The sequence below is a fragment of the Lichenostomus cassidix genome, chromosome 2, assembly GCF_008360975.1.
Source record: "Lichenostomus cassidix isolate B80296 chromosome 2, HeHo_3.0, whole genome shotgun sequence".
NCBI lineage: Eukaryota > Metazoa > Chordata > Aves > Passeriformes > Meliphagidae > Lichenostomus > Lichenostomus cassidix.
In genome coordinates, this window is record NC_139482.1 from 41,383,077 (window position 1) to 41,410,261 (window position 27,185).

At 38.7% G+C, this 27,185-nt stretch overlaps 1 protein-coding gene across 2 annotated transcripts; it reads right to left on the reverse strand.

The window, feature by feature from the left end:
* Positions 1 to 295: 295 nt before the first annotated feature.
* On the reverse strand, positions 296 to 26,169 carry DYNC1LI1 (dynein cytoplasmic 1 light intermediate chain 1). 2 transcript variants are annotated; one of them, XM_085051185.1, is made up of 14 exons: positions 25,930 to 26,169; positions 25,562 to 25,635; positions 25,291 to 25,326; positions 14,538 to 14,654; positions 12,845 to 13,075; positions 9,502 to 9,671; positions 8,280 to 8,373; positions 6,521 to 6,656; positions 6,036 to 6,147; positions 4,557 to 4,616; positions 4,379 to 4,423; positions 3,728 to 3,848; positions 3,417 to 3,575; positions 296 to 1,255 (listed from the first exon to the last, which is right to left on the reverse strand). In XM_085051185.1, the coding sequence occupies exons 1-14, from the start codon at positions 26,088 to 26,090 to the stop codon at positions 1,143 to 1,145; spliced, it is 1,629 nt and encodes a 542-aa protein (XP_084907311.1). In that variant the 5' UTR covers positions 26,091 to 26,169; the 3' UTR covers positions 296 to 1,142. The 2 variants fall into 2 exon arrangements, with proteins under 2 accessions (XP_084907311.1, XP_084907312.1); XM_085051186.1 differs by lacking the exon at positions 25,291 to 25,326 and having other exon boundaries at positions 25,930 to 26,125.
* Between the last annotated feature and the right edge of the window lie 1,016 nt (positions 26,170 to 27,185).

Below are 27,185 nucleotides of genomic sequence, written 5' to 3' on the forward strand. Positions count from 1 at the left end.
ACTACTACTTAGACAACACACTGCAGCCACCAGCAAGATCCTTAATCTAACTACCATGCTTTGAAAACATTGCAGCACAAACCACCCAAGTCAGATAAGCTAGTTTCACTCCTAGAAACAAACACAGCAGATTTATGCCCTTCCTTCCAAAAGCAATGTTTTAGGGAAATTTAAATATCTGCCAGTGATGTTTTCCACTGAGGGATAAAAATATAAAAGCATGTTTTAAGATGTTATACACCACATCCTCAGATTTAATTGAAAACGAACAAGAACACCATGGCTTCAATGAAAGTTATTTAAATTTGAATGCAGAGAATACTTTATTAACTGATTACAGTTTTGATGACCAATTTTAAACCATAAGTAGTGTGGGAAACATAGTGGGGGACATTAAGGCTGAGCCATATATATATAGACAAATCTGGATACTGATATTCTGTACATTTAACCTCTGCTTTTTCTTTATACATCTTTTATTCAGTGTCTGAAATTAATCAGAGAGGAAAAAACAAAAAAAAAAAAAACCCTGGCCACTAATTTAGTCTTATGCCCAGAATGAATTTTTGCACAGGTTTTTGAATGCAGTGTGAATTTCAGTGGAGATCAAACAGACTTTTTTTTTCAACCATACTCCCAATGAAGTGTAAAATATAACTGGAGTTTGCTGTTGTTACAGATTTGTGCAATTATTTTTCTCTTGCAAAAACTAGCAGTAGTTCTCTCATGTAAAGGTTAATCTATTTAAGATAGTATTAAACGTACCTAACAGACTGAGAAATCAATATAAATTAAGTGCCTGTGGTGTGTATCAGTTTTCCTGCTCTAAGCAACCCCTATCACTTAAGTGGACATACTTGCAATTTTACAGAATTACACTGAATTTTCAACAAAACCCAGAAAAAAGAAATTAATTCACTATTTTTGCACTGTGAGCAGTGCTCCTACACAATGTGATAACCGTTTTCCATCTGTACAGCTCCCTTTTGTAAAGTTGGGCAACACATATGAAAGAAAGACAGACATCAATGGTTTGTGTTCTGAAAGATATTTCAGTTCTTTAGTTCCAGTCACTGAAGGAAGAGGCAGAGGCAATTTTGAATTATCCCAGAAAACTGAACAATTTTTTTTATTTGGTGTCTTCAAGATGCTTCACCTTCTGTGGGAGATGTAGATGATGTAGGAGAGACCATTTCAGGTTTTCGTGAAATTCTGTCCAATTCTGCCTGAACATCTGTTAAAACTGGCTTCTGACCTACAAAAGAAATGTGTATCATTCAGTCATGTTTATGAAAAGCCTATAATCTCTTCAATTCTCAAATCAGACAAATCCCAGTAATTGTTACTGCATGCTTTGGGTTCAGAGTAAAGGCATAAGGCCAAAATCGAGAAGAAACAGAAAGAAACAGCAGAAAGTCACATCTTTTTGTATTTCCAATTTCTTAAAGCAACTTCCATAGTTATATATATAATTGCCAGTATATGAAGACTCAAAGTATGAAATACAGAAGACTACTACAACTAGCAGTTATGACTACTTCTATACAATTTTCTGTATAATTTGTATTTGAAATAACAATGAATGTAAAATCAGGGGTTTCACCAAGCCCTGTAAAGTCAGTTTTGTGTATTTGGTCAGCATAAAAATGACACCACTGCTCATTGGTTCACATAGACCTGCAGATGGCAAATCCCTTTCTCTCCTCACCCACTTATCTCCTCCCTGACCTGGAATGGCACAAACATTTGTGCAACCACACTCTAACCTAATTCAAGCTCAAAACACACCATTTCCCCCCACCCTTTTAATTCTTACTCCTCAGTCTACGTTTCTATCCCACTATGTTCTATAGCAAGAATGGAGGAGACAACATGGGAACAGGCAGAGCAGTATTAAGACTCCAATGTTGTGACAAGTGTACATAGCATCTGTAAAGGAATGTTCTGATGCATGTGTGGTTGTAGCAGTGTTCCAGTATCCTTTCTGAAGATGCAAATTAACAGGAACTATCCATAAAGGTAATTTTTGCCAGATGTACTATGCTGCTCTTCAAAACATCTAACGAAAAATAATACTGTATCAGAATCAAAGCAGCGATTGTTCCAACTAATTAACAGAGGAATTTGACACAGCTGCTGAGGGAAAAGTAATTCTCAAATCCCAAACTAGTGTCTTAACAGACAATTTTCAGATTTGAAGAATAAGTGCCATACATATCACTTAAAACAACATATGAAGAGGCTGCGTTTAAGCCAAATATATTTGTATTTATGGCAATTCCCTGAAAATATAGTCCTTTCTGATGTTAAACTAGGTATACTCTAACCCTTAATTTGTTGCATATTAGGAAATTCCTGAGAACTGTTTTGCTCCTTAATTATTAAATTCTGTCCTTGAAGTTTCTGCCACAGCCCCAGACAGAACACTTTTCTGGAGTGCTGCCTCTGTTTGCTTGGCATCACCCAAAACTGCTGCCAGCCACTCCCCACAGGATTTTTCAGAGGGTGCTCTCTGTGCCTCATATTGCATCAGCTGCATTTGTTTGAACAATCTCCATATGTTGTTCAAACTGGCACTGCTGACTTTGCCTACAGCACATTAGTAAGCACTCAAACTCTGCTTAGCCAACTGAGTTTTGCACTTAGAAAACGGAAGTGTGCACGGGTGAAAAAAAGTCAGAGTTAATCTATACAAAATGTTAGTGGGAAGTGTGAAGTACCAATGAAACACCAGCACTCTCCCCTAAATGCTGCATTATTAACCTCTGGGGAAACAGGGAGGGAAGCTGTCCGTGTACACATGCTCTTAAGTAATACAGAAACACTTTTAATTTGAATAGCAAGAAATGCTAGAATAGTCCTGCATCTACCTTTAGCACAGTCACTATTAAACACTTTTAGATTAATAATAATTATTAACCACTTCATATATAAATAACTGTCAAAAGAAAACACGTAAGTATTTTTACAGGCTATCACCAAACTCGAAGTGCTCCTTACATCAGAGCTAGAGCACTTGTGAGAGAAAATAAAGCTATTTTGACACTGACAGTATTGTTAAAAGAATAAACTTGAAATTCAGTCCCAACCTATTTGAATAAGATTAGAAGAGGCTTATGGCATAAGCCATTTTATTTGGATATTGGGAAAAAAAGGAAGAAATGAGGAACTCATGTAGACATGATTCATGTTTAAACAACTACGCAAAATTTTTTTTTTTGCTCCTCTGAAAGCCATAAAAAGGCAACACTAAACTGCTGTGAAAACAAAAGCAAAAAGTCATATAAAATATAAAAGCATATATACATAAAGCATTCTGTTAAATATAGTAGTGTTCATACTTCTGATAAAGTATACTAACAGGAATAATCCATCACTCCATTTAGATTGAGTCAATCTTTTCTCATTAATCATACCTGACTTTTTTGCTGATGGTGGTAAGTTGCTGCCAGCACCCCCAGTGCCACCTCCTCCTGGACTGCCACCAACACCACCAGGGCCACCAGGAGAACCAGTTTTCTTGCTCAGAAGGCTATTGAAGAAGTTAGCCAAGACTCCTTCAGATGTAGCTCCAGCTACAAGGGGGAGAAGGGAAGAAAAACCACAATACAAAACCACCACAGATTTTCTACTGTGTTAATCAATCAAAATAAGCATATTAAAGCAAGTGGGCAAAGCAATTATTTTACTTCCCCAGCTGCATTTGTGCCCGCATAAGAAAAGGTACCTTTCATATTGGGATCAATTTTTTTTGACCCAGTAGGGATAGGTGTAACACTGGCAACATTCGATGTTACAGATCTGTTTGGTGTCCTAGGAGATCCACCAGGAACCCTTGGTGAGGAATCCTATTAGAAAAAACAAAACCAAAAAACAACAAACCACCAAACCCAAAGTGTAAGAACACATGAAATGAAGCATTTTGTAATTTCTCACCCTCCTAAGCTTTTGTTTTTTAAATGTAGTATCTCATGCAACTGCAATGACACAGAATTAGATTTTGCTGATTGTGTACAGAATTTTTTCACACTCATAGAACATTCTTAAAACTATTAACTCTAGTGCAACTAAAGCACTAGATGTACTTTTCATTTCATCCTGATGAGAAAATTGAAAATCCATGTTACTCAGTAGTGCCTCTGACCATAAATGAATTCTAACATATGAAAAGGCAGGACATTTAGCCCTTTCTGTCAATAAAAGGTGTCGTGACTCACTGGGAAGTGTTGTAATTTTAGAGCACTATGAGACTTTAAATACTATGTAGTTTAAAACAATTAGATCAAGCAATACTTGACAGTGCGGATAAAAGCAACCCTCCAAATATATAAAAGCTAATGACTTTCATGTGATGATACTTAAAATTTTTATTACTAACCACTGGCCTTCCCGCAGCAGTAGGTGGTTGTTTTGCCAACTGTGACTGCAAAAAAAACAAACATACACACGAAGTGTTAGATATTACAGTGACTAAGAATACAACCCCAAATTTGTGTTTGGAATGTAGTTAAATTAAACTCTTATTGCTTAGTTTATATAAGTTTTATAAAACTTACCTGCTGCTTCATAAGAAACACCTGGTCATCCTCTGCTACAATTTCTTTTTCATGAACAAACTGCAATACAAAAACATGAGCATAATTTAGACAGAGAGACAGACAGAAAGAAAGTTATTTTCTTTTTTATCTGCTGGTGAATATAACTAAAACATTCAATAATGAAGTACACATATAAAATACTATGATGATTGCACATCACGCTTTCCATATTTAAGACTGCTGCCTCATAATTCCATTTAGTTAATTAAATGTGAAATAGAAGTATCATTAACTCCTTTGACCTGTCAGGCATAAAGCTGTAGATATATTTGTAGAAAGACCCATTAAAAAGTTCATTAAAATGTTCAGTAAAAGAGGAATGAAGTAAATGGTTACAAGGCACATTCAGGGGTCTCAGGATCAGTAAGAAATTCATGGATGCACACACTCTGCATCATGCCCATGTCTCTGTTATTTACTGAGGCCTCACCTCAGTATGACTTTACAGGTAACTATAAAGTTACCTATATGGCACTATGGCAAACATAACTCTGCACCTGTGTTGCATTAGACTGGTGTAGGACCTGGACACAGACATCTCAGATCCCAGTACTATGCATCAAATTGCAAGCACTGTCCTTCCAAAGAAGCTCATCCAAAATTTTGCTCAAACAAGCATGGCAAATATCAATATAAAAGCTTATAATCGAGGTCTGAAGTTTATAAGCATGTAAAAAAGCTATTGTCAGTTTTATTTTCCTTGGATATCTGTTTAACATGTCTTGCTATCTTCCCTAAAGAAAAGACACAGCATTACTCTTCTCTGCTAAAACAATTCCCACTTGAAAATAAGATCAATCACAAAATCTTAGCTTTATTAGGAAAAAGTCATTGAATTATTTGCCTTCAATAACTTCTGTGTGCATGGGAGTCCACTGCTGCTGGCATTTTGTTCAATAACCTCGCATGTTTACAGGTACTTCTGTCAAGGCCTTTTGTTAGATGGTACAAGGGAAAATACACTGACTATATGTAGAAGCTGTTTCAACATGTTTCTTTTTGATTTTGCACTGTCTCAAGATTTCTTATTTTAAATACTCCAGAAAAACCACAAGGCATTATGAAGTTATAAGCAACTCAGAGCAAAATGAAACATTCTTAAAAAACACCAACCCAACCTCAGAAACATGTAAATCACATTTAACCTTTTCAATACCAAGTATGTCTTAAAAGCAAAAGTCTATTTGTAGTCTTGAACAATGTAACAGTGGAAGAAAAAAAAGGTGTAAGCTGAGTAAGAGCTATACAGAACAAAAATGTATAATTATCTCTTTTTGTTAACTAAAGAATAACTTTAAGAACAAAATAAGAACACCCCATATGGTACATCACACTTATAATAAGCTGGCAGCATAGTCTCAATAAAAGAGAAACAGACAAAAAACTGACAGGCAAATAAATAGCAAAGAATTTGAATGCCAAGACATCTCAGCTTACCTTTCTGACTGGTGGTTTTGTTATGATATCTTCAAAATTGTCATCTGCCTTTAGTGTCTGAAAGTTCTCGTGCAATATTCCTATCTTCTTGTCATTATCCCAACCTGCAGGACTAGAGAAAGGATTATTTGGCTTAAAATCCTATTGCTACTTCAGACTATTCCTGCATGTACTCCTGAATTGCACACAAAGCCAGGAAAGCTGTCACAGTGCCCATTCTCCTGTGCAAGCTGGTTATTGATCAGTACAAGTAGGTAGAGACTGGGTCACCATAACAGAGAAGAGAAAAATCTCTGGGCTTAACACTTCCCTTTGGAGCAGCGAGTGTTTGTAATCTTCAACCACTGGCACTCACCAAACTCCAACTCATGAGAATGTTACATGGGACTTCAAAAAGCATAAACCAGAAAAGGCTCTAAATGCAGCTTTACAGTATTGCACAGATATATTTCGTAGTCACAGACATAATAGTGAAGATAACTTACATAAATACTGCATCTTTTTCCACAACAACAGCTGGAACATTGAAAGGAAATCCGTACAACTTCTGGACTATATATTTATACACTAAATCAATGTTTTTGTTTTCTTTTACTGAAGTGTAAATAAGCGCTGCCCCATCTGAATAAACTTGTTAAAGAAAACTTAGTTCAGTGGCTAGTAAAAGATAGTAAAGTAATCTTTAAACTATCCAAAAAGGGTCATCTACTTTGTAGAAATTTGAAAGGGAACACAAAACCAAAGCAAAACAGGTCAAATAACTTCCAACACTTCATTGTGAAATAAGCTATTAAGTAATTTAAATCAATCTTTCTTTCTGCATTTGTTTAAGGCCAACTCAGCTATTGATTTTCAAGTAAATAAAGGCTCTTCTCAATTTCAAAGCCCCCCAGTACCAGTGGTTTTACTATGATGCCTTTAAACAGTCTTCTGCTTTTAGAGAACAAAAATTTTCATGCCATATCCTTATATCTTCTGATTACTCCACCCTGCAATACACACACTGCAGCATTAACACTACTAGCTTCAAAAATGCCAAAGATCTTCCACTTTCCCATCTGGGTTTTTTAATTAGGGGAACAAATTCTTACATTATACAGTGATCTGCTTTTAAAGGAAATGAAGGCAAATGAGTTTACTGTATATCAGTTACTAAAAGACCAAGAGAGTGCTTAGTATTCCAGCATGGTTCAGTATCAAATTAACACATTTTATGCGCAGGGGTAATAAAAGAGTAATTTTTACTTTGGGATTATAAAAATACTAAACTCCCTAATTTATTTCCACATGCCTGCAACTCTAATCCTACAAGAAAGTTATATAATGGGGTCTGATTACTATTCAGTGAAGTTTAGAACAGAATTTCAAGTTGTACATGGCATATGCAATCATAGAGGCTAATCCCTACTAATACTTTGTATTCTTCCTCCACACGCAAGAGTTATTACAATTACCCATAATTCCATATTGAAAAATTAAGGTCTTGGAAGCCCTTTGCAAGAAGTGCCATTTCAAGTGAGGTCTCTGGCTCCTGAACTAATTTTTCCATCTGTCACCTGCTGTCCCTCCAATAACACTTAAGCTTCCCTTCACCACAGCACAAATGATGACACAATGTGGGCATGTTACTGGCATCTAAAATCTAGATCTCAGCATGTCTAGCTGACTAAACAACACGAGAGAGTATTTTATACACTTCTACAAGACTGAAGTTTAAAAATAATAATAGCACAGCAACAGCTTCTGTGCATTGTCTCTGTACCAAGAGAAGTCAGTGGACCTTGCCTACAGCAATTCACACTTCTTTCCTTCCCTGATAACCTCATCCTGCGGAATTACTGAACATGGAAGAGACTGCATATTTGGGAAAAAATTAATAACATTCCTTATGTGCATCTGGAGCGAGATCATAGTTAAATGAATTATCTTGTTGTTATTTTAGAGAGCTTGTCAGCTAAGACGCGCTGTTCCGCAAACTGACTCCTAAATATGGAAATGGAGGCAATAAAGAAATGCAGGGTGAGGGGACATGCTAGAAACATTTGCAGCTCTATTAAAAAAAAAGAAAACAGAAAAGTTTAATTCAACATTGCTCATAAGGGTAGCTGAAGCAGACTGCCAGCTACAGTAAAAAGAATTGCATCCCACTTTGGTACAGACACAGCTATTCTTTTAAGCTTGTCATAATTTATTTAAATATTGAATTGAGTAATTATATCATCTTTATGATGTGTTTAAGGATACATTGTAAGCAAAACCGTCTGATATGTGACTGAATGAAGTCGAAGTGTTCATCTCTGTAGTCATGCTCTTTTTCCAGAACACTGATGGCATCACACTGTCAAAATAAATACAAAATAAATATACTGCTTTTAGTCATCTGCTAAAATAGCAGTGCTGCTATACACCCAGTTCACAAGGGGAAAGGGAGCTGGAGTGGGGTGGGGTAGTGCAGAGTAAAACAAAAACCTGCTAAGATAGTTTAGAAGCACAATCAAATGTACGGGGGTTAGCACTAACGAGAGTTCAAGTGACTGGAATTTTTCATTCCCTTTCCCTCCCCACTCCAATGCAGTAACTCAAAGTCTCTGTTGAAAACTTACCACTAAATGACATCACCATTTTTTACCCAATGTTTTTTTACACACTGTGGTATTAAAAGACAGTGTTTTTAACCCAGTTACTAACTAGCTTTTTGCAAAGGGAGGCAAAAGCAAGGAATGTGGAAGCAGAAAAAGAAAAAAGGGTTGGGGGTAGGGAGAGGAGTAACAGAAAACTAACAGGTGGAAAAAAAGGTGCTGTTCAAATGAGAGGGTTAGCCTTCCAGAGAAGGAACAGCATATGCATCAAGAAGCTTATGCCTTCCCTGGGTGCCAGCAGAGGCTACAGATGCAGTATGCTTAATGCCAATGAGAACTGAGGAGCCAGGGGGGAAAAAATAACAAAACCAGATAAAAAATATCCACAGGAGAACCACACCATTGTTTTCTTTACATTCAGAATATGATTACATATCTAACAGAAACCAAAACATATCCCATAAACACCCTGAGAACTGAGGAAAGTTAATAGTGTAGCACTTCGCTAACTACAACTCTCAAATAGTCTTCAGAAAAATATAAGCAATATGGAAAAAAACTTAACAAACCACTATCTTCAGAATATGGAGGACTGTGAAAATCGAGGGGAATTTTAGTTGCTTATTGACTAGCTCATTTCTGTAAGCAAAACAAAGTCTGAGGTATTTCTCAATTCCTTGAAAACTGGGAGAACTAAAGGAAAAGCTAATTCCAAAATAACATTAAATGAGGGGTTCCAGAAGATAACCTTCAATATTAAACACTTTTAAAGAGTTCTTAAGAGAGGTATTCAGAATAACTTAATAACCATGTGCTTCCCACCCCAATCCACAATTGACAGAGTTACTTAAATAAAATATGCAAAAAACCTAAAAGATGAAACAAACCTTTGTACAAACTACTACTACTGGAATGCCTAAGTTACATGTTAGTGTATCTGCACCCAGGGGTAAAATCACACTGTCATCTTTGTCTTCCTGTAATGAAGTATTTCTTCTCTGTGGAGAAGCTGGAAAATCCTCGCCTGGTTCTATATATTCCTGGAAGTCTCTTACCACTGAAAGTAAAAAAAGTTACATTAAAACATCAGCTACTTTATTATTTCAACAATGATTTCCACTGCCATTGATCTCTAGCACTGTTGATTGTACAGTATTTCTGCATCTTGGTGTTGAAGAAATGGAGCATGCACCTAGTCCTGACTAGCTGTTGGCTCTGTGCAGCACAAGGGAGAGCTAGCAAGTCTGATATCTGCTGATCAGCAACCAGAAGAATATGATCAGATAAAACTGTCTATAAGGACAACATTAAACCATTTTTATTTTATCACTGTGGAGCCACTAAGCAGTTCCAACGATTACTGTTTGATCTGTTTCCTAAAGGAGGTAAGTTTCTTTCCATTCCTCTTGGCAAAGTTAATGGAACAGTTTGTAAAAATAAACAGAATTAAACCTTACACAAACTGCTTAGCTGCTACTGTATAGCAGATTTTACCTACAGACCTTTTGTCCACACTTCACTCTCTGTACAGTGAATCAGTAGTAGTAATAAACAAAAAATAATACACAAACACTACTTACTAACTAGCTTTGTAATAGTTAATAGCATATTAAACATTTGGTATGCTTTAAAACTATCAGATATTACTTTAAAACGTAGCAAGCAGGGTAAGTTACATTCTTTGTTTTCCCTACTTCTTGTTGCAAGTCCTTGTCATGTTCTGCTGCACACACCCAAGCCTCTAATTACACGGTCACTTACTACTCCTACAGTCAGGGATGCAATGTGAGGCATAAAATGTCTGTACCTTTCACATCACATGTCCTGTTCCACACAGCAGAAACAAGGCTCTACCAAACCAAACTACTGACTAGTATTCCATAAGTAGCACATCCTGATTCAGCAAATGAAGTCAGGCAGCAAGGCAGCTCAGCCACATCATGCATGGGGCAGTGAACTACTCCAGAACATCCTCATTTCTGTGTTAATCCACTGCGACCTTCACTAAACTGACTGAAGCCTTCTGAGTTCATACCTAGAAAAGCATCTGTGCAATTAACAGGGCAAGATTTGTTTCAACACCCTAGAGGGAAAATCTGTATTAGGTCAAGATTATTCAATTTTTCTGCAGATCTTGGAGTTCACAATAACAAAGAGCACATGCACACATTATCTCAAACTGTCAAGTCAAGCTCTGATTCAGGGAGTGCTACTACTTCAATTCTGGTCTGAAGAGCTTCTGAGAGCCTCCCAAATTAACTGAATGCATTTGAAACCCAGAGTTCTCACTATGATATGTCAGTCACTCTACAGTGTCTTTCCTGTACAGTATCCTGTCTGTTCTGGGATAACTGCATAAATCCTCCAGTGGATTCCTAAAATTCCCACTCTATGATCATAATATACTAATCTTTATGTAAGCAGGGAAAGCAGTAAAAAGGAGGATTGATTTAGTACATCACAGCTCCAAAACTGTGGAGTACTATCTCAGGTTTTCCTTAGAAAGACAATTTCATTAAACACACATGAATTCATTGAAGAGCTATTTCTACCCTTCACACACATCTGCTATGTATCCCCAAATGCCTTTCCATATCAGTTCCAATCCTCCCAGGGCCTGTCTTTGAGTGGAGTTAAGCTGCTAGAATACAAACACAGCAGCACACCTCCAGAAAACAACACACAAACCCTCAGCAGATTTCAGTCCTGGTGGCAAGCTAAATCAGCTCTCAGAAGCACTGAGCCTCACACAAGAATCAAGCAGGACCCTGTAGCCAAAAGTCAGGCAAGCAACATTCCCTCCTCCTTCTTGCAGTGTCAAGCTCCTGCCCGCCTAGCAATGCATGAAGTCACACCACAACAGGATCAAAACAAAAAACAGCTTCCAGTCACATCTGGATTGTGTCCAGTGCCTCTGTTATTCCCAATGTTCAGAATAATTATACCTGTAAGAATTAGACCAGACGATAAACCAAAACAGACAAAACTAAATGGAGTAAGTGTTTTTTTCTTGACTCATTTCATTGCTTACATTTTCTGGAATTTGTAGAGTTTCACTTTTCTGTTCACTCAGTCAAGTAAAGAAGCAAAACTATCAGCTACACACCTTTGATAACATAGATACTGTATCCATACTTTTATCCAGCCAAATCCTATCCTGAAAGTGTTTGAGGAGATGTTTAATAGACATACACTAACATCCAAAACCAAACCAAAAAACACATCCAAGAGAGCTCAGCTGCTCTTACCTAAGCAAGTTCTTTGGAAGATAGGATTCCCAAGGATGATACTTCCCTTAGAAGAATCTCTCTCTTAAAGGGACAAACAAAACAACTAATATTCCTATCTCCTCATTCCAAAGTATCTACAACTGTCACCTCACATTCCACTTCATCACAGCACAGCTACAACCTACATTTCTAAATTAGAACAAGCACTCATTGCTGAAGAATGTACCAGTTAGAGTGCAACTTCAGACTTAAAGAGAAAGTTTAATCATGCTATTTGATCAACACACAGCTTTCTCAAATGCTCTTCCTTGTAGTAATTCACCAAGAGATGAATGGGAAAGACTTTATTACCCTAAGGGAAAAACAAATGGTTGCTGAAAAGTAATACGGAGCTATAATGTGAGTTCAGACAGACAGTTTAAGAAATCCTGCAAAATCCTGGTTTTTCTGCATGTTTAAAACTAAGAAGACACTGACAGAGCAACAAACATATAGCTGTATTAATATCAATAATAATTATGCTAAACTCTTCAAGTGTAAAGGGCCCAGACATGGCCATGCTGCTCCAAATTATCCCAACATTTACTTTTTTGACAGGCACAGAACAGGTTCCAGATTCTCTAACTGGCTAACTACAGGAATAGTTAAGAAGCTGAGGTAGTGATCAGCCTTTAAATAAATAAACAAAAGACTGAATGCTTAATTTTTTTTTTTTTGCTTGGTCAATCTTATCTGGAAAAATATGTAAAAAGCAAGACTGTAATTTCAGCTGTGTTCATTCTGAAAGTTTTTTCCCCCCTACAGTGTTATTCTGTTAGAAAGAAGTACTAGTATTGTTCATATAGCTACTTGAGACTGATCTGAAGCTTGACTTGCTTGGTAAGTTCTAATTTTAAATAACACTTCCAAAGAATGAAAAAGACTGCAATGAAGAGATTAAATGGTGCAGAAAGCATTAAGCATATTTAAATGGATTCCCATATATTTACAGAATACTCACACTTTTGTTCCATTTCTTTCATTTCTTCAGGAGGAATTTTTAACTTGTCAATATGTTCTCTTACAACACTTGCCCATTTTTGTAAAGAATCCAGTGCAGTCCAAGGTCTAGACATGTCTACTACCAACATAACTAGAGTGTCCTTTAGAGAGCTTGCCTCCATTGCAAATTTAAGAAGACCTTTGTGATACAGGTCACCATCCAAAATCCATACATTACATCTTGTTTGGTCTACCAAAAAAAAAAAAAAAAATTAATGAGATTTACTTGAAACACACCACTGTGTAACGGCTACTGAATGCTCTTTGGACATTTTTCTTTACAAGGAAGAAGTAGATGACATTTTATCAGTCAATTGGACATACATAACGACACAGCAAACTGCAGCTTCTGGGGAGACAAGCTCCTCCTCTTTCAAACCCTGATGCTTAATGGCTGATAACTGAAGATCTTAAATACATTATCTGAAATGGAGGATCCAGAGAAAGCATTCAACATTTCCAAAATAGTTGTTCACCATTTTTCAGCAGGAACACGTTTTCTTCAAGATACAACTTAGAGAAGCAGAACTGTGAATTCAGCCATCTTTTTGTGGCCCTTGGCCTGCTCAGCTCCCAAGTACTGTCATCTCTCCTTCAAATTCCATGTGACACGCCTAGATAACTCTTAGGAGTATACAGAATGTACCTTGGCCGCTCAAAATAACTGAAGAACTGCAAGTTTTTAGTGATTGAGACGGACTTAACAGATTAGTTACTTTTCCAATTTGCAAAAGGACAATCACCATACAAACAGACCATTCCACTGTTTTTCCTCCCCAAAAATACCACACTACAAATTCACAAACACTTGAGCAGTTAAGGAAGAGCTGTTGATTCAACATTAGTTGGCTTAATATAATTACATTTTCCCTTCAGGTAAATTTTTATTACTTGTAACAGAAGTTCTCAATCAAACTCCCAATCTTCTTAAATTTGGTTCCAAGTCATCTTTGAGACCAATACCCAGACATGAATGTCAGGAAAGCAGGTGACTTCAGAGAAAAAAAAAAAAAAAAAAAAAGCCAATGTCTTCTGGTTTTCCTTCTACATATTTGGGATTTTTTTATAGTATACACAAAAAAAACCTTTTCTCCAAAGCCTCCAGTATAACCTTATTCACACCCCATAACTCCAGGTATTGGAATATTAAACAGGATCTTAAACATACTTTTTACTTTCTTGCCATACCATCACCCAAGTTTTTGGATTTTCTTGTTTATTTTTTAAATTGCCTTTAGCTCTGACCCATCAATCCATGACAGGAGTCTTGCAGATTGTGTGCCAGCAAGGCAAAGAATTACTACTTGCCACAGTAATTGAAATGGAAGATAGGAGCCTGGGCACCTTCTCCTCTAGGCCTGAGGAACAACATCTATTCAGAATGTTGCAGCTAAGTCTGCTTCCCTGATCTTGTCTTTTCAGTTTTTTCTTTTGACAGGTTCCTCTCCTCCTCTACCTCTTATGTGGTCATTCATGGTACCTACTGAAGAAATTACACAGACAAACTTCCCTATGATACTAATCACTTCTGGCATAAACTGGACTCCTGCATACTATAAAGACAGAAAAACATCCTACTGTAATTTCAAATATACACTACTGAACCATTGCTTTCAAACTGGTTTAAGATATTGTTACAAATACAGACTTACCATCTCGGTCTTCATCATGCACATTTAAATACAAATACTCCATTCCTCTTCCTTTTTTGTACTCCTCTATTCCTTGAATTTTTCCTATTAAGCTAGTTTTACCTGCTCCATCTTCACCTGGAGAGACAGAAGTAAGATATCACTCACTCTTTAATCACAGTTACATATTAAAAACCACCCGGGGCAAGAAGAAAACCCTATCCCAACAGGGTGACCGAGCTCATTGTAGTTTTGAAATACAGCAGGTTTTGCCCAAATCATCCATCTGTTCTAAGTGCATGTCTCAGCTTCAAATATTATTTCTAGTCATTGATAAATGCAATTATGGCACTAACTGTGCTATCTGATACAGGCTCTTATACCCATCTTTAGAAGGATATGCTAAGGAGTAGCTAAACACCTCAAATAATTTCAGTCTTTCAACTACAACCAAAGCAGTAACAAAGTTTTTCTAAAGTAAAATTCAATTCACAGTAAGCTCCCAGCACACTGAATAAGGCAAATCTATTACCTCAGCTTTAATGAATTGGTTTCTTTGAATGCTTTCCCTGTTACAGGTCTCAAGAAACTCAAAAAGAAGTGACAAATAGTGAGCCCATTGCATGTGTGTGTATTTGGATAGCAGAGAGATAAGCCTGCAACCCAGATCCATTCACTCCTATTCTCTCCCCTCCAAAGCAAGGTTGGATAATCACTGAACCTCACAGCATACGCACAATGTAAACACCTCTACTACTGCCAGAGAACCTTCTTGAAAAACTTTATTTGTAGTCATAGGTCTCAGAGTAGGAAAACTCCACGTGCAGTTTTCCAGTTTGAAAGAATAATGAAGCTGAATTTGGACACAAAGCAGGGTTTAGCCAGTTGGTTATTCTCCTCTAATTTGCAGTATGATGAGCATGTAACAGACATTAGAAAATTCTTGAAACTCACTCACAGCTTATAAAATTAAGGTTAATTGTAGGTCCCTAAGAAGCACATTATCAATTTTGTGTCAAACAGAATTTTTTTGCCCTAGTCTTTCCTATAGAGGGAGAGTCTAAACTCTTGCTTTTAACCATATAACAAAGACAAAAGTTCAAGGGCAGTAATTTTCACTGCTAAACATAATGATGTTTTCCCTTTAAAGAGAACTGAATATGATCTTACAGATGACACTAAGGCTACATTACAAACACTATAGCTATAACCACTGGAAAGACCACAAAAATCATACTTTGACAGACTGATTTTGAATTTTCTTAATGTATCATCCCCAAGATTGCTACATGAACTCTTCAATTTAGAGGTAAGCTTTGCTTTCATATTTCAGTAACACTGGAAAACATAAGACAGCTTACTCTAAGGTGTCTTATGGACTGAAAAGATGATGGAATGAAAAGGCTACTTTAAATGAAATACATTTTGAGAGAGAGAGAAATAAGAACAGACTTGAAGTTCAAAGTCTAATTAAGCATAGACAAGTTAAATAAAAATTCAGTTGTATCACTAACTTTTTCATAATTTAAGGGTTCACTTGTGAGTTCCTGTATTAAATCAAGATGTACTTGAGCAAACAATTACAGCTAGTTTTAAACAACCATTGAAAAGGAGCACTATTTTCTATTCATGTATCAAGCTTTCCCTCTTTTTATAAGAATCTTATAAATAATTCTGATGAAGAAGTGAACAGTTCAAGCTTCATCACCATAGATGAATTACAATTCCTCCTCTGCTCTCACCTCTGTACTTATCCAAGCTTCTTAAAATTGCCATCTACAAATAACTGAGAAGACTTCATTAGCTGCTGCTCTGACATGTTATAAAGCTGCTTTAACTTTTGCCAACAATGTCTGTATGATTCATTGTGCTATTTTACCTTTTTGAATTGGCAGCTTCAATTAATTCATGCCAGCAGAAGGCTCAACAGGTAAGAAAAATCCAAATTTGTTATTCCTTTTAATGAGGGGTTGCACTTAAGAGCTTTCTGAGTTTCTCAGAACAGCTGACTTCCAGCTATGTTCTCTTGCATACTAATTTGATTCACATATAGGTGAAAATAAAGATTTCATCTTGCTTCAATTTGGGAAAGTTTAGTATCTCCTGTGAAGTGTATCTACCAGTTCTTAAAGTAGCTGCGACAAGTCTAAAAAAAAAGAATATAAATAAAAGAAGTTCTATATTTTATTCTATAAATAAAAGAAATTCTACACCTGACAAAAGATACACTTAAACAGTCTAAACTAAAACATACAGATACTAACATCTAGACAACTATTGTTAGAAAGTGCTCATGCTAAGCAACACAAGCAAAATTGAAATATACATCCCCCAAGCCCCTTACTTATTATGGCTCTGTGTTGCGTTATGTCATTTCCTCTCCACCCCTGTATTTCCAAATGCCTAAAATAAACTGGAGTTCCATACTGTTAAATTTATACCTTATGGCAAAGTAAGAGCTGGAATTTTATTTTCCCCCCTACACTGAAAGAAATTTTACCAGTACAGCATAAGACAAGTTGATTTGGTGTAAAATTAGTACCTCTGCACACATATGCACTCACAGTAGTAATTTCAGCCTTCCATCACAGAACTACTTGGATTCAATCTGTTCCATGAAGAAGCCTGTCTACTCTCTTCTCCTTAGCAAATATTTGCCCATTTCAAGACATCAAGATCAGGCAGGTGGATCACTGACATACGCAACTGTGCTGCACAAGTTACTGCATGCAGAGAGTAGTGCTCATCTTTCACTAGGGAGAGCAGGAATGATGCATCAGTGAAGTCTGAAGTTAGTAATATATAAACCAACTAGCTTATAAACAGGATGTCCCACTTGCATGAATACAGGATAGCTGCCCAGCCAAATGTGCCCTATTCCATGAGAGATCCAGAGCTCTTGACATATTTAAGCCAATTTAGAGTCAGTATTATTTAAGAAGCTGTGAGAAAGTAAAAATAGGACCATCATTTATGACACAAGGACTTCCTCCTTTTTGCCCAAAAACCTGATCATAAAAAGTGAGGAAATGATAACTGTCTTGGTCAACAGAACATAGAATCATTACAGAATAGTTTGGGTTGGAAGGGACCTTTAAGGGTCATCTAGTCCAACCCCACAATAGCTTACCCAACATGCTAAGACTTGAGGTTTCATCTCCTTCTACTATCTATGTGAAGAATGTTGCATATACCTTTTAAAATCATGACAACTGCAAATGTATTTGTATCCTTGTTATTATTTTTTCCCAACCTAAAGTCTTCAATAAAAACTACTTGAAAAGTCATTTACCTAGTTATGCTAGGAAAAAGCAGCAGTAGAATTTTGCTTTGTACCTATTCCTCAGCAAGAAAATCAAAATACAAAACAATCTTAAACTAGTGTTGGTCTAAAACTCCTAAGCAGTTATTAGAAATCTTGTTCTCAAATTAATTCTAAGTACAAGTAATGTTAGCTTTGAAGACTTCTCAAAACTCTAATGTTTTATTGTAATGTCTTTAGTGTGTACAGAACCTTCTCTCCCCTTGGAGGAGAGGGATGTATTTGCGAGGAAATTAAAGTCTATCAGCTGTTTGAGATTTGATGGATAATGCACAACATACTTATCAATTAGAATGAAGTACTACCTGGGACTTATATAAAAGTATATATGTTTTGAAAAAACTTCAGTAACAATACATATATGCACATATAATATATGGCTTTTGAAATTACAAACCTTAACACATTTAAGCATATTTATCCTTTTTTGTTGTCTCTGGATATCTCCAAAGTATACGAAAAAGTAATGTTGCTTAATTCTATGCAAAAGGAGAATTTCATATTCCCTAGGCTCAAACATCACTGCATATTAATATTATGAAACAGAACTTTTTTCCAAGTGCTACTGAAGCAATACATAAAACAGAGCTTTATGCACCTTCCAAAAGAACTGTCATCATCCTCCATTTCAGAATTTTAAGATGGAAAATCCTGTAGCTTTTTTATTTCTAAGTGTGGGATAATTAAATTAACAATTTACTTCCATACACAAGCCCACAGAGCAAAAAAAATCTGAATTTTTTATTCAGAATTTCAAGTTAAAATAAAATTCAGGTTGATTTTGCATTATTCTTTTGCAAATAAGATTAAAAGGCCTCCGTTTGCAGAGTAAATTCTAAAGAACTAAAATTATAGCAAACTGCACTCATACATTAAAACAACAGTGAGGAAACAGAAGTGATGTTTCTAGCAAGCAGTGCTCTGCACCAAAGCTGAACACAAGTAAGGGAGAAACAACAGATTTAATTTTGCACAAAAGTCAGGCTAGGAAGCAGCTGAAACAAAGCCAAACCAATCTGCTTACACACAGTATTTCACTGCCTTGTTAACAAAATGGAAAGTCTTATACTCAAACAAACGCTGTCGCATTTTTATCTGCACACTGCTACTACTTCACTCCTCTGATGGGCTTGAGTTTGGGGTTGAGAAAGCTCCACTGTCCAAGGTGCTACTCTGTCCACAAAACAGATTTTGACATCATTCTTGTTGCTGTCCTCAAACATATAGGAAACTATAATAATACAACTCCTTCCCAGCTCCCTCCCCTCTCACTACTCCAGGCAAAAAGCGTGTTTAGTGAGCAAAAAAACCAAGATTCACTAAATGATTGGCCACAATACAGAATTTAGCAGAACGATCACCCCCAGACAGGAAGGGTAGGCAATGAGGTGAATGAATCTCCTTCTGTGACTGCAGGCAAGCAGGCACTTAACTACACCTTGCTACACCAACTAATCAGCCATAAATTATCATTTTAGAGAGGATTTAGGCTCTCTACTACAGAACTTCTTCAAACTTTCAATTAAACATTTTAAAATTCAGAACATCTACTACTCATGCTACTTCCACATTTCTTTCAGTTTAGGAAATGAAAAGAGAAGTAGATTTTCACTGGTCCTATAACAAGACATCTCTTACTTGTCACAGAGACCTGTACATGGAAGAGCAATCAATGTGTTATGTCCAGGACAGACATGAGCTTTGACTGTTTAAATTGTTTCTCCATTGTAAAGTGTCCAGTGTGTTTAAAATATGTCAAGGCAAAGAAGCAAGATGTGAACATTTCTTTTGTGTCATCAGTATTGGTAGCCTGCCCCTCTTCGATCCAGGGCTCTGATATTTTTTTCAACAGCTCACTGAAAATCCCTGCATGCCCTTACTCATTTGTAATCTATAAAGTTAGTGGTTTTTTGATGAGACTTTTTTTTTGCATTTTAAACCCATCAATTAAAATTCATCTTGATATGGGAATTCTACAACTCATCTCTAAAAAAAAACATGTTCAAACAAGGCCAAGCAAAACTAGAAATAATGGTCCTAATTAACATCTTCTGCACACCCCACACCCCCAGCATACTTTTGCGAATTAGCTTTATACTTTTTACAATGCAAAAGATGGCTTCTGGGTGGAACAACTCAGAACATCTAATACATGTAACATAAAATATTTAATATTTTTATTAATAGAAAAAACCATACCTTGCTTAAATATCATAGAACAAAGTCACCAAGTCTAAACATGAGTTATCAAGTGGGACTAAAATGCCTTCCCAGAATCCCAGAGCAATCACTATTCCACGACCTGTGGTATGTCTGAATCCTGATACAGTAGTGTAGAGACATAATGGTCTTCTTCCTACTAGAACCAAACACGTGTACTACAGCTATTTTCAAGATAAAATACTTGTCAAAAGCTAATAACTGCCTTTTCTACAGCTGGATATTAGTGAAAGAGGCTTGTTTACACATTCTATGCTCATTGAAGGATGCCTTTTACAGAACAAGACCAAAATAATCAGAATAAGCCAAATTTAGTTTGCTTTCAGAGAGCTAACGAACAAAATTAATTATGCTGATGAGATACTTACAATCTCTCAAACCAACATGGAAGTTCAAAATAAGTAGGCCATAACAAGTCTACAAATAACTTGCCACTAAATTTATATTTACCCATTGAATAAAAAATTTCTCCTCCTCCAAGTTGGTTTTACTCTGCCAGATAAGTCTTTCCCCTCACATACAATTCACTTGGTATATTTGCGGCACTGAAAAATTAAATAACTTTTCTGAGGAGCACCTAAATTGCACTTCTGCCTTTCAATATGACAGAAAGGAGATTGTAGAAAACTCTTTCAGCAAGTCTTTTGCCATGTTCTGCACCCCAAGAATACACAGCCTGACTGTGGAAACAGACAGCAGTAACAGGGTTACCTGAGAGACTCACAGTCAGAGAAACGCAAATATTGCAGAGAATTCTACAGTGAATGAACAGCATCCTTTCCTAATTCAAACCTTCTCCTTTAACATAGCAGCAAGTTGTCTAGTGTATTTTATCCAGGTTCACTACCAAAATAGAATAATCCCATGTTACTATCCACAGGACACCTTTATTGGTACTCCTGCCGCTAACCCGCCTGGAGAACATAGAAGCACAATTCCTTTCACTGTTCTTCACCTTTGGAGCTATTTCTGAGATAGACCCAGTAACTAGCAGCACCTCTGAGAATGAAGAGATAAATTTCAATAAATGCAATGCAAGAATTTCAGAACTTTCCACACTGTTCTGAGTGGCTTCTACTACAAAGTATCTATGTAATTCTGGATTTTTGGAAGGGTATTATAGAAGGAAGGACACTACAAAGAAGTACTACCTAACTCTAAAAAAATGTAGCTACGAAACAAGCAAGTAGAATTTTATCTAGGTCAATGCCCCATCAAAACAATTGACACTTTAGAAGCATAACTCTGCTGACCTAAACGCAATCTGACTACATTTGGAAGGCTTTCATTGCCTGCAGAAGGTGAATTCATTGCAAGAAGAGGACAAAAAGAAGCTCTCTGAGTTAACTTCTTCAGTACTAGGGAATTTAAAATGTTTGTGCTTAATAATATGGACAGTATGAGCAAGTAGTATTTTATCAGTTTCAATGATTAAATGATCACAGTGAAGCTATCTGAACAGGAAAAAAATAGAAAACTAATTTTTATAGTGTTGAATACAAATGTAAGTAAGCAGATTTTATATATTCATGAAAATTGCTGTATCAAAACTTAATTTTCAAGTTCTTTATATTCCACATGTCCACTAGAAGAAAGCAGCAACTAAACTTGCTCTTGAAGATATATTGGGAATGGCTGTTATTGCAGAAAATGGTACAAGTACACACAGAAAAGTGTGCCTGTAAATTAGCCGTGGATTGTGGAAACTTCTTCCCAAGCATCCTTACAGCCACTGGACAGGAACACAGCTCCAAGATCCAAAATCAGGCCTGGCCCTGGGAATTGAGATGTCTGGGGTAAAGAGAAAATGTGGCCACAAGGCAGCTGAACTCTCACTGCCCATTAAATTCAAAGCTTTTATCATCAAGTAGAGTAAAATGCATAAAAAATCCAAACCCACTAGTGATTCAGCAGAAGCATAACTGCAATACAGACACAGAGAGTTAGGAGGACAAGTGTCACTGGATGGTTTGAAATTGTTAAAACTGTAGGCAAAGAATATTGCTGTGCTTCAGAGACAGAGGAATGTATGAAATACAAAGTCAGACAGAAAACAACTATTCAATTCACTTGCCAGCTGGGAGCCTGTTTTCTGGTGCATCCTGAAATGACTTTGAACATTACTGCTTGAATGAATGCTGCAGTTTATTGGATAAATGATTAGTTCAGGTCTCTGAATCCAAGCCTTCACACATTCTACAGCACTAGGGATTCCATCCATAATCTGCAGTGGTGAGCTGTCAGCTGCTCCCCTCTACTCCATCCACTGATATACCAGAAAGGAAATAAACAAGAGAATTCCCAGTTATAAGCACCAGTTTTCTCATCATGAAAACCATCTCCTGCTATCAACTACCTTTATTACACAAGTGAGAAGAAGAGACAGTCCAGGAGGAAAAAAAAAAAAAAGAAAAAATGAAGCAAATGCAACAAAACCACATTCCTATGGCTATCTGCAAAAAAAAGCTAGAAATGTCAATGAGAAAACTCAATTTCCTTCAGAAGGAATGGACATCTTATATTTTCTGCTGGTAGACTTTGCTAAACGAGGTAGCTACAGCCACTATGACAGAATTGCTTAGGAATCAGAGCACAAGTGACTTACAGTAAAGTTTAGAAAAGACTGCACTTTCATTATTTGTTCATACAAGAACAGAAAGATGAGAAGTTTTCATGCCACATGTGGTGCCAATCAGAGTTTAAACTTTAAAGAAAAATAGTTATTGAAAAAATGTCTGCAAGTGAAACTACTTTGGAGAAATAAAACCATAACTCAATTAATTTTGGGCTGATTTTGAGCAAATGATTACCAACATTATATGTTAAACTTCACTTCACAAAACTATGTGCCATATCTAGAGATTAACATTTGGCATTCCAGGCTCCTTTAGTTATGTCTGTGATAACTCCAGTTGCTTTCCAGCTTCTTAAAAATGAGATGTTAACACAGCTAAAAATAAATTCTGAAATAGCAGAATTAGCATGCCAGACACAGCCAGGTTCCCAGAACAACTAGGCATACAACTATATGCCCTGTTTGAAAAATATAAATGCTGTAGGCAAATTAGAAAACCTGTCCTAGCAAACAAAAGAACACTACATGGTGGGTTTTTCTGGTTGGTTTTTTGGGGTGATGGGATGTTAAAGGCTTAGGGGAATTTTTTTTAACGCAATTTTATTGAAAATAAGCACTCATTTGTTACTATATATCACGTTTCACCTGGCAAGTTTTGATCACTATGACTGTTTATACAAACATTTATATAAGCATTGTTTACATAAATATTTGTATAAACACTATACTGTTTATACAAATATTTTCCTGCCACAAAATGAGTGAAAACCATCAAGATGCTGGCCAGCTTTACACCTTTTGCTTTAAGTATTGAAAGTATAAAGAAACTGAAAAGAATGATGGCAAGAAGTGATCTGTATTAATAACAAAAGTTAGGACAAAACTATCTAAAGGAAAAAAGCTTGAACATAGAGGAAATGTGAGATAACAGAGAAACTGCAAACACAGCTCAAGAATCCAAACAGACAGAACTTCACTTATCCAATCCAGAAGAGCTCTCCTTTCCCTGTGCCAGTGTGCTTTAGGAGCAGCATCATGACTTGTAAGTGAACAACAAAGATTAGGTATTCTCACAGAAAACATGGCCATGCTCCTCAGTGGCCAGTCCTCAGATCTGATGTTCTTTTTCCTAAACAGAGGCCAAGTTTGCCTTTTGCCCCCCGTTGGACCAAGGCCTTCTAGAAAACACAATTTCTAAGCAAGAATTAGAATTTCTTCTACAAATCTGCACATTTTTCAAAAAATGCATCAGTCAAGTAAAGGAAAAAAGGTCTTGGATTAAGTGATTCTGTAAGCTCTACATAAATTATAAAGAAGAAAATTTATATACAACAGGTTGAATAGAACAAACTAAATGAGCACTTGGAAACAATCTATGATACCCTTTCTAGCTCTGAAGGAAGCAGTCACCAGTTACTGAGCACTAAGGATTACCTGACTATGAAGAGAGAGGAAAAACAAGGAGTGTAATCTTCTTGACAAGGATCACAGCCTGAAGAAGAATCTTCCAACTTCAGCAAGGACAATCATCCAATTTAGTTCAAAGTGTCACATAAAAAGCTGTCAATCGTTATGAAATCTTTCCTTTGTTTAATATCACTGCAACTTCCAATCTCAATATCCTTCTTAATTACATAACATACGAAGCAACAAATTAAAGGGTAGTAAGCCTTGTAAGAGCTTCAGAAGACCATCCTATCATCCTTGCACAGTCTTCTCCTTCTCAGTTTTAAGTAACCACTCAGCTTATCAAAACAGGAAGAAAAGGATCACAGTGATTGCTTTAGGATTACGGGGAAAAAAAAAGCCTAACTTGGAAAACCTCAAGAGAGAATAAACCACAAGACTATGCAGAAACGTAGTGGGCACAGAGTCTGCAGGAATATCTTTACTGAGTTTTGACCCTGTTTCCAAACATTAACAGGGTTCTTTCTGGGCACACAGAGGTTGGCAAAAGGAGTGGAAGACGGAGATAGTTATAAATGCATCCACTTGCATTCGTTACGTTGTCTACTAGTAATAGCATTTAATAGTCTTTCAGGAAAACAAACCAAAACAAAATAACAAAAACCAAAAAACCCACCATGCTAATAATAATAGCAATAATATATTCATACACACACACACTTGAGAGCATCCATTTCTCTCTCTCCTCCATGAATTTTTTAATTTTGACGTATCATTTTCCTTTTTTCCCTCACCAGTGAATTGCAGCTGGGTGTCTCATTACCGCCCTATCAAAGTCCCCTGCCGTAGCTCTCACCTTGCCCAGGGCCAGGCTGGACTAAGGCCCTGGGTGGAGATCCCGGGGAGGCAGCGCTGCCGCTGGTGCCGCCGCGCTGGGTGCGAGTGGGCAGGGCAGGCAGGGCAGGGCAGAGCCCGCACGGCCCTCCCCGGGCCCTCCCCGCCCTCCGGCCCGCAGGCAGCACCGTCATTGATGCCGCCCGGGCCACGGAAGCAGTTTTTGTGTCCGCATGACACACCGCGAGCGCCGGCAAAGCGGCACGGCCGGCTCCAGCATGGAGGGCTCGGGAGCCGCACGCCCCCCGAAGCCAAGGCGCACGGGGGAGAGAGACAATAAAAGCTCCCCATCCAAGCCATCTCCACCCATGGAGCCAGGCTGGGGGAAGGACAGCGAGGGTATTGTGGCGAGGTACCTACGATGAGGGGCGTATCCAAAGCATCTGCGGACACTGCATCTCCAAAATGAAGCACAGCCATGCAAGGGAGGAAAGCGGGAGGGTTAAGACAGCGCCTTGCCACCCATCGACCCCCCCTCCCTTGGGGCGCTGAACAAGGGAAGCTCCAGGCGCCCAAGAGAGGGCTCAGCAGCCAGCCGGTGTGCGGCGGGGATGGGAGAAGGATCGGGATGCTTTCCTCAGTCAGTGCGCGGAGGGGAAGGGAGAGGGATCAGGATGCTTTCCTCACCCAGCAGGAGGACGTTCTTCCCCGAAGGCAGCTTAGAGCGGGAGCGCGTGGACACCTCGCTGAGGATGCAGGACCTGGCGCGGAGAGACGACAGCGCTTAGGAAGGGTCTCCCGCTTCCTCCCGGTCCCCACCCTCGCCATCTCCTGGGGATGGGGGGCTACGGCATGAGGGGCGGGGGGCAGGGCAGGAGCTGCCGCTGCCAAGGGGAGGTGCCCCCCCAGCTCAGTGACTGAGGGGGCTGAGCGCCAGCGGGGGCGGGGGGATTATCCAGCCCCCTTCCCCTCGCCCCCCGCAGCACACCGAGGCGCTCCGAGGGCGGCGGCGGCGGCCAGCGCGCCCGGGTCCGTGGGGCGGGGCGGGCGCTCACCAGAGGTTCTGCCCATCGTCCTCATCGCCGCCCGCCCGCAGCTCCGCGTTGTTGTTGTTGGCCGTGGCCGCAGAGGCGGCGGAGGAAAAGCCGGCAGCCGAGCCGAGCCCGGAAGAAGAAGAGGAGCCGAAGGAGCCGGCTCTCCCCACCGCCGCCGCCATCTTCGCTGCTGCCTCCTCCTCCCTCCCAGCCCCGCCGCCTCCCCGGGACGCGGAGCGGGCGGCGGCGCCGCGGCGCCGGCGGAGACCCGGATGTTGGTGGGGCGGGGGCGGGGCCGGGGCGGGGACACCGCCGCTCCGCCGCTCCCCCTCTCCCTTCAGCTGCCTCCCGCAGCTCCCCTCAGCCGTGCCGGCGGAGCGGTGAGCGGCTCTCGGCCCGGGTGCCTCCAGTGCCGCTCCCCGGTGCGAGGTGTTGCCGTGGGCAGGGGCTGCGCTGTGCCGCTTGCTCCCCGGGCAGCCCCAGCCCTGAAGGAAGCACCTCCCTTCCAGGAGAAGTAAGTGCGGCGCAGGGGCAAGGTGTGCCTTTTGGGGAGGACAGGGTGGTCATCCTCTTAAGCAGGCCTCTTTACTTAGTCTTCTCTCACGAGTGTCGCTTGAGAATTCGGAAAAGATGGCTCACACCACCGTCGTTTTAACAGCTCGGTTTGGCTAGAAGTTCCAGAAGAAGCAAGCAAGAGTTCTACCCTTCTCTGTGTGCATATTTGTATGATTTCTAGAGCAACACACGCATGGCTGTAAATTCTATAAAAGTTCAGTAGGTGAGTTTTGTCCCTTCTGGGGAATTCAGGGAAAACCTGGCGCAGGGGATGTTTCCTTGTGTATCTCTCTTTCAAACAAAGGCTGCCCCTTCCCAGAGACGCTGGCTGTATGGGAAGGTATTGGCTGTGTCAGCGACTTAGGTGTGCCAGCAGCTTGTACTTTAGCTTTTCTTGCTGCTGTGTTAATTTTAGTTTTGTTCCCAGAAAACACTGCTTTTTCAGTTGTATTTTGAAACAGAAAGAAGAATTATCCTTTTTCTTAGCCTTGTTTCTTTCAAGGATTTTCTGTTGCTTTGCAACCCAAAATACAGACATTCCTTTCAAGTGTTTGTTGTTTTAGTAGTGATCAGGTGTTGTAACGTGTAGGTCACCATTCGTGCAAGTGTATTTCTTTTGGGTTCTTCAGGTATAAAAGAAGTGAAACGACGGTAGCCATATGCTGAAATAGAGGTGTCTGTCACAACAGATGCACGGTTATTGATCAGAAGTATTTTGTTGT

Excerpts from the sequence above, each read along its gene's own strand:
- DYNC1LI1 (XM_085051185.1), bottom strand. The coding sequence starts at position 26,090 with ATGGCGGCGGCGGTGGGGAGAGCCGGCTCCTTCGGCTCCTCTTCTTCT. Across the intron at positions 25,327-25,561 it reads GAAGAACGTCCTCCTGCTGG|TGTCCGCAGATGCTTTGGAT; the intron begins GTGAGGAAAGCA and ends TTGGAGATGCAG. Across the intron at positions 9,672-12,844 it reads GAAAGAAATGGAACAAAAGT|TGGTAAGAGACTTCCAGGAA; the intron begins GTGAGTATTCTG and ends TTTTACTTTCAG.